Source organism: Nasonia vitripennis (assembly GCF_009193385.2).
Source record: "Nasonia vitripennis strain AsymCx chromosome 3 unlocalized genomic scaffold, Nvit_psr_1.1 chr3_random0004, whole genome shotgun sequence".
NCBI lineage: Eukaryota > Metazoa > Arthropoda > Insecta > Hymenoptera > Pteromalidae > Nasonia > Nasonia vitripennis.
Window position 1 is genome coordinate 2,889,877 of NW_022279623.1, and position 8,210 is coordinate 2,898,086.

The following is an 8,210-nucleotide window of genomic DNA, read 5'->3' on the forward strand; positions in this document are numbered from 1 at the left end:
AGCCTCTGCGCACCACGTGCTGAGACCGCCGTCCCGTACATGTTTATTATTTAATAAAAATGTTATTGCAGCGGACGCCAGCCGGCAATAATACACGAACGATCGAAGCCGAGACGAGAAAGTATACGATATATATGGTGGAAACACGCCGCGGAAAAGACAACAGACGAGAGCGCACATATTGGAGGTTCGTCTTGCAAGCTCCGTCTCTCCGTCCTTATACTTTCTCCTGAGATTTCTCTCTCTCTCTCTCTCTCTCTCTCTTTCTATATATATATATATATATATATATATATATATATATATACTATAGGATAGAAGTTCTTTTTCAATTTTTGCGCTTCCCAATAACAAAAAAAGCTCGTTACCAACGGCTGCAAGCTCCCCCAAGATCACCAGGCGCGAAATTCAAACACAGCGAAGATGAACAAGTATGCTCGCAGCGCACTCGAGCCACGAGCTTTCTGAATCGAGTGAAAGGGGGGATGGAGTTTTGGTTCGTTCGCGCGCAGAGTTAGCCGCCGCGGCTGCCGTTACGCGTGATTTAAGCGCAGCCGATAACGACCTGGATAAATCAGCGGAGATGTCGCGCGAGCGCGAGGCCGAAATCAATAATAATGGGCAGGAGCCATTAGTAAAATTAATAAATTACACCTCACATTATGTGCGCATTGTGAGTCTCGGAGCAGCCAAACCTCCGCGCGCGTGTGTGTGCGTGTAATACGCCGTAAATCATATTAGTGAATAATCCACATCACCATAACGCTCGCGCGAGCGAGGTGCGAACGATGCGCGCCGCGTTTTGTGCCTCGTAAAAGGCGGCCCTATGCGCGCCTATGTCTGCCGAGCCAGCGTTATTATACGGACCGAAACGCGTATAAACAATCGCCGCCCGCGCTCTCGACATTGTCATTCAGTCGCGCCGAAACATCTTTCTCTCTCGTTCCCTCTACAGCGTTATCGATTTATATATCGCGGCGCAGGATTTATTGCGCGATTTGCCTTTGGAAAGTCGTCCGTAAACAAAGAGCCCTGCGCCCGCACTGCGCTGATGCCAACGCTAGTACAGTCTGGCTTCGATGTTCCGAGTGATTTTTCGGTCTTTCGTCGCTCGTATACCTTCATTGTATAATTTTTGATTCCTAGAAATCAGCTATAAAACTTTGTACTAACTAGACTGCTCGTGTGTTCTCCGTTGGCCGGACGTGTACAACAATCGCATTAACATCAACTCGACGAAGTGCGCGCGGGCGAAATCCGGCGTGTAATCCCTTTCTTCGTATAAGCCGGTGTCGTACGGGGCAATCGAGCGCATGAAGTGTTCACCCCCTTCGGCCCTAAAAAAGAGAGAGCGAGCGAGAGCGGGAGACGCGCCGGGGAAAGGAAAGAGAAACAGGAGGAGAAGAACCGTATCTATCGACGAGGGCATAGCTTCCTATTAGCGAGGCACTTCATACGGACGGCTGATATCCGGCGGCGGTGCGGTAGCTTCGTACCTCGCGCCTCGATATCGTATAAATGTGTCGTTAATTACTTACCCCCATTTTTGTGCGCGGCCCTTCCTGCGCGGGGGTGAGCTCCTTTCTCCTCGTTTTATGCCTTCTCTCTCTCTCTCTCTCTCTCTCTTTTCCCCATCGACATCAGCCCCTTTTTCCCATTCTCTCTCTCTCTCTCTCTCTCTCTCTCTCTATCTCGTTTGCCCCGGTGCTATTCTTTCTCCTCTCCGCGCACACGTTATGGCTTGGCGTGTTAAGGAAACTAATGTTTATTTGAAAAACTAATTGAACGGGACTCTCTCTCACTCTCTCTCTCTCTCTCTTGCGAGCGCGAGCGGCGCGCGTCTACAGTCGGCAATTAAACGAGATTACTGGCGCCGCTGCGAGTAGCGCGACATAGAGCGCGTGCGAGGGAGAGAGAGAGAGAGAGAGAGAGAGAGAGAGAGAGAGAGAGAGAGAGAGAGAGAGGAGAAGAAGAAGAGGTGAAAGGGAGAAAGAGAAAGGAGGATTAGATAGCACAGTAAGATACGGGCCACGTAATGTTTAACTACGGCTGCTGCTGCGGTGGCGGTGGACCTCTGAAGTGCTGCCAATAATTAATTGTTAGTTCGGTGTAGATTCTCGCTCGCTCGCTCGGCCGCGCGTGTGTTGTACCTACCTTGCTCCACAGCGGGGCTTAACTTAGCAGGTATTAAGTGCCGCGTTGCGCTTTGATATCGGAAAAGAATATACGAAGATAACTGCCGGCGTTTTGCCCTCTCTTTTTCCGCACGGCGTGTGTACAGTGCGCGATTTTCTTATACGCGGCGCGCGCAACACCGCGTACACGGGAGCTTTAACCGTTTGTATAAAAGTCAACGCGGCGTTATTGTTTGCATTAGCCTTAGGGATTTCGCTCGCGCGCGCTGCTAAGGCGTTTGTTGCCGGTGCTCTTTTTTTCGATGCTTTGTTTGCTTGTAATTTTTTGCCCGCTAATGAGAATGCAGATTAGCTCGGTTAGCGGCCGCTCGCGTGCGAGCTTAATGATATTGAAGGGATCGGTTTGCTCTGGTCGAGGCTGCGCGCTATTCCAAAGTCTGTATAGTTTTATGGGGAGTAAACAAACGTTGTGGCGGGTATTAGCTTCTGATGAGCTGGAAAAATTTCGACTGCATGCTGCAGACTCGAAAATTTTGATTAAATCGCAGTTCGATAAAATTGAATCGCTGGGGTCATTGCTATCTAATTATCGAGTCCGATAATTTGTCGCTTGATAAACAATCACTGATTTTATAAATATACCGACTTTGAGCGCATATCGGTCGTATAAGCTGAAGGCTATTGCAATATCTCGTTTGAAGTTTTTTTATTCTTAAGCAATTGCAAAAGCAATTAGCGAGTCAGTTCCTTAGTAGCGGTCGATTGTTACAGTCATGGACCTACGCAGCATATTTTTGTTCCTCTTTCTCGGATTATCTGTGAGTGATGGCTACCGGATTCTCGCGATTTTCCCTTTCGATGGAAAAAGTCACTTTGGCGTGCTCAACTCGGTTGTCAAGGATCTTGCTTCAGGTGGACATCAAGTCGACGTGATGAGCAACTTTCCTCCAAAAGAGTCTTTTCCAAACCTTACGCACATCGTTACGCTTCCGGTTGCCGGCGCCCAGTCACGCATTGATTATAATCTCATTTTTTACCCTGAAAAAGAGGCTGACTGGCTTCATGACAAGAAACGACGTATGTGCGACTTTCTTGGCCTGCCAAAAGTAGCTGAACTGATCAGAAATCCGCCTACGAATCCACCCTACGATCTTCTGCTCGTTCATGTAAGTAAATTGGTTACAAGATCCTCTTTACAATCCGAGCGATATTTATTATGCATAAGTTTTTAGGTTCTAACGGGTTACCAGTGCCTCGCGGCGATCGGCTACAAATGGAACATACCGGTCGTTGGTGTGGTAACCACTACTCTTTACGCCCAGATGCACCATATAATCGGTAATCCATTGAATTTGGCGTTGACAACCAGTCATTTCGGCTTTTACAAGGAGAAGTTGGACTTCTGGGACAGGGTTCACAATGTCGTCCAAACCTACCGTGTGATAAGCAAATTTTATGGCTACGCTAAAGATCAAGATTATTACATAAAAAAACACTTAGGAAACGACCTGCCGAGCTACCGACAACTCGAGAAGAACATAGCACTGATGTTTACGAGTTCACATTACACTTATCATGGAGTCACTCCAAAAACACCTGGTCTCATCGAAATTGGCGGAATAAACATAAAAAACGATACGTCCGAGTTACCTGCTGTAAGGAAAATTACGATTTTTTAATCTTCCTCGTTCCATCTTATCTGATTAAGTATATTGAATGCACGACTGGCGTTCGATATTTTTATCTGAAAAGTACGTTTTTTCCATGTGGTCATGCAAAGGACTTGAAGAAATTCCTCGACAAAAGGAAGGATGGATTTATTTACTTTTCTTTTGGCTCGCTCGTTGCGATAGAAACTCTGCCGCACGAAGTACTGGAAAGATTTTACTCCGCCATACGGAAAATATCGCCGGTTAAAGTCCTCATGAGAGTGCCGCACCCTGACGACATGCCGAAAAATATGCCGGACAATGTTTACAAGTTTTCGTGGTTGCCACAACAAAAGGTGTTTCGTGAGTATTGAAGGCAGTTGACGGAAAACGCGCTTCATCGTATTAGTCACCTAAAATTATTTCGATTTCAGAGCATCCCGAAATCAAAGGTTTTGTAACGCATGGAGGTGCGGTCAGTACCCAAGAGGCAGTGTACTATGGAGTGCCTATGATATGCGTTCCATTTTTCGCAGAACAATTCATAAACTGCGATATTTTGTCACATAAAAATAGTTCGTTGACACTGGATATTTATAGGAACCAACGGCTGACTCAAGATGATTACAATCACGCTTTTCGTGAAATAATAACAAATCCTATGTACAAGTGAGTTCTGAATAATTCAAGTTCTCGACATGATTGCTTCTATAATATCAAGATTATTTATGCTATAAAATACATTCATTTCAGAGAATCGGTACGTAAATTTTCACGGGTGTACCGCGATCGACCTCGGTCACCTAAAGAGACCCTACTATATTGGACCGAATACGTAATCCGACATGGCAAGAACATTCTAAAATCCCCTGCGGTCAACTTGGAATGGTATCAAAGTGATCTTCTTGACGTTCATGCTTTCCTCTTCACATGTGTGATGCTGACATTATTCTTTACGGTCCTAATAGCTCGATTTATTATAACTTTTGTTTCGCGCAAAGTAATGACGAAAACGTTGAAAAAATCTAGCAAGAAGATTAATTAGTTCAAATTTTACATGCAGTATTATCTTCATACAACATAACAACAATCAAGTGTAAAAAAGGCTAAAAAAGAAGAAACTTACTTAAATAATTTGTTACATGATCGTATCGTAATTTAGGACCACACTGTTATTTAACATGAAAATATTTTAATTAAAATAACATAAAAAGGCCGGGCGCACGCTCAGTATTATATTGGCGCCGAATTTCATGAGTTCAATATAAATAACGTATTACACCGATACAATTTCCAGGTATTGCTAAAATTATAAATCTAATTCCATTAAATACTGCAGACAAATTTCATTAGCGAACGCGATTATCGATCAGATAAAAATCATCTGCAAACAAAATCATATCACTCTACAAGTGTTCAACCGATAACCCACAGTATCCAATCTCACCAATGACCGAGCAATAAAAAAATAAAAAGATATAAGGAGACGTCGTAAAATATTCCCTGCATCACAATCAAACTCATTTCTCCGCGCATAATTCCCATCATCCCATAACACCGCAATGATCGAAATACCAATAAGTTACAAAGTGCATTCGTGTCCTCCGCCAACCCTTATCAATTTCGCTAACTCAAGCCTCTCCCCGCAAATTCACGTAAAACGCATCGTCCTCATTCATCGTGCAAACGGCCGCATACGACGACGAGAACGACGAGCTTTAATATTCCAATCGCAGAAGCTTTAGCAGCGCGCGGTCGTGGAATACTTGGACTCTCGAGTTCTCGCGCGGCGCACACACGATAACGAATGGCGTCCACTCATTGGCGGACGATTCACAATCCTTCACCGTAGGCGCAGATAGCCCCCAGCAGGTGGAGCGAGCTGCAGAGCCGCGCAGCATCGACATTACATTCCGCATTAACCAAATTATGATTTAAGATCGCGCATTGTCGGCCGCTCTCCGATTGTTCACATCCAAATAGTTCTCGTTCGCGCGCGCGAGCTACTGCTGCTGCTCCGCGCGGTTATAAATTATAATACGCCACGGGCCAATTACGTTGATGCGAATAGCCGCTTGCGCGCATCGACTGTGGAAGCGAAAGAGAGCTGCGCGCGCGCGCTGGATAATGTCGAATTTATTATTCCTCGTTCGCGCGTGTGCGCACTGCAGCCCTGGCCTCGGGCCATCATTCTTGCGTAGCGGCTCGGAGAATTTAGGAATGCAGTGCCAGGGAAATTGCGACGCGAATTTTTCCTAGCATTGTTGTGACATTGCTTTGATGAGCCACAGAAAGTAGTAGTAAAGGTCACGCTCGGCGAGACGCACGAACGAAGACATCGCCACGAGAGGAACCGCGCACACGTGTGCCGCGGGAAAAAAAGTGATCAAAAGAAAAAGCCCAACCGTCACGGCAGTTTTAACTCGCCGGGATTTCCAGCTTCCCTCCGTCTCTCATTCGAGAGCGCGCACGTATCCTTATATACGCAAGCCCTACACTCGCAGGTCCGGCGCGTATACGTCCCGACGAACGCGAGCAGTTATTAAATTCTGCGTTGGAAATCCCTGTGGAAATCACCGCAGCAGCTCGATCTTTCTCTCTTCCTCTTTCGCTCTAACTCGTAGAAATCGCAGCCGCCGGAAGTTCGAGGCTGCAATAAAAGTGATATACGGATGCGCGTCTGCGAATCAGCGGAAGACGCGCGCGTGCCTATCGTCCTCGTCCTCGCTTATGGATCTTTCGAGATTTTTTTCATCACCGAAATGCGTATTATCATTTATTCGCTGCACCGAACGAGCTTGCGCGTCCGTACGTCACGAAGGTTCTGCAAGCATCGCCGAGGCCATAAACAATCGTCTCCCTTTCCCTCCATCAGTCGCTAGGCGCAGAAAAAAAAGATCGAAAAGTCTCCGCGAGTAAATTCCCAATTGAATTCCATCCATCGAGAGTTCGCAAAGAGTCATTCCGAGCCATAAAACTCGTCTCTCGACTACACGTCCTCTCAACCCCAACGCTTGGTCCTCCCTCCACCTTATAGTCTCTCCTCCCTCGTCAGTTTTAACGTCGGGACGCGTTCATCATCGGCCGACAGGCTTCATTGGCCAGAAGCAATTTTCCCTCCGTGTCCGCAGCGGCAGTGGCGCTAGACTCCCGAGGAGAAAGCAGCAGCTTGCGACGGGGTATATCTTGCAGCGCGAGCGCACGTGATCTACGAGGCCCGGCGTCGTCGCCACCTTTTCGATGCTCTCCGCCCCGCGGCCAATTCAATCGGCGTCCTCGCTGAGCCGGCGAAGCGAGATAGACTGATGACTCTTCTTTTTCTCCTTCTAATTATTTTTTTTGTCGCCCCCGCTGCCGAATTCGAAACTTTTCGTTATCCCGCGCTGTATACGTACGCAGAGTCGGAGAGAATCTTCGATAATCGGAGGAGGAGACAGAGGAGTACGGGAGTGGGAAAGTCGTCCAGACGACAACGAGCCCTTCCCATGTTCTCTCTCAGGCTCGAGCGGTATCTCAGCGTCGCTTCGTAATTAGCGAAAGTAGAGGGAAGCGCGCAAGAGAATGAGAGAGGAAGAGAGAGAGAGAGAGAGAGAGAGAGAGAGAGAGAGAGAGAGAAAGTGAAGCGAGAGCAAAAAAGAGGCGGGGGTGGAGGCGGTAACTACGCTGCGAGCCTTGTAGAAGGGTAGCCATAAAAGTTTATGCTCTCCATATGTTGTAATATAGTTCGACCAAGAGCGGGAGAGAGAGAGAGAGAGAGAGGCTTGGGGATCGGTAAAATATGCGGGCAATAAGTATGGATTGTTATTAACACGGTGCGCGGTGTGTGTCCGCCGCTGCGCTTCTGAATCCATTACCTCCGCATGGCGGCTGAAATACCGGCCGATATATCCGAGCGCGCACGCTGTGTATACGTGTATACATCGCGCGCGCACCGCTGCTGCTACTGCCGGTGCCGCTGCTACTGCTGCTGCTGCTGCTGCTGCTGCTACGCTATTCGTTGTGTCTATCGCGGAGAAGAACATGGGGAGAGGGAGAGAGAGAGAGAGAGAGAGAGAGAGAGAAAGTTTGAAAAAAGCTGAAACGCTGTTGTTATATGAGGGAGACGATTAAGAAGCGTGTATAGTACTCCGTCCAGTGAAGAGTATTATGGCATTTCTTTGTTTGGAAATTATTTATATGCGTATGCGTGCGTGTTTTCTCGTTTGCGTAATGTGATATAAGAAATTACTTATCATCACGCATGACAGCCTTTAGATAGCGTCGAGTATACGAGTAGTCGTAAAACGAAGCGGTTTCGGACTGGCCTCTCTCCCTTCAGACTTGAAGCGAATGTAGGTGGCGCAGGGGCACTTTTCTCTTACCTTCATCACTGTTTGCGCATACAGTACATTATATACAGCAGTGCGCAACCTATGCCGAAAGATCC

At 47.1% G+C, this 8,210-nt stretch overlaps 1 protein-coding gene across 1 annotated transcript; it reads left to right on the forward strand.

Moving 5' to 3' along the window:
* The first annotated feature begins 2,908 nt into the window (after nucleotides 1–2,908).
* LOC100116377 (UDP-glucuronosyltransferase-like) lies at nucleotides 2,909–4,829 on the forward strand. The gene is made up of 5 exons (XM_016986380.2): nucleotides 2,909–3,301; nucleotides 3,368–3,790; nucleotides 3,916–4,147; nucleotides 4,219–4,453; nucleotides 4,538–4,829. Exons 1-5 carry the CDS (start codon nucleotides 2,909–2,911, stop codon nucleotides 4,827–4,829), a joined length of 1,575 nt encoding a protein of 524 aa, XP_016841869.2.
* The last annotated feature ends 3,381 nt before the right edge of the window (nucleotides 4,830–8,210 follow it).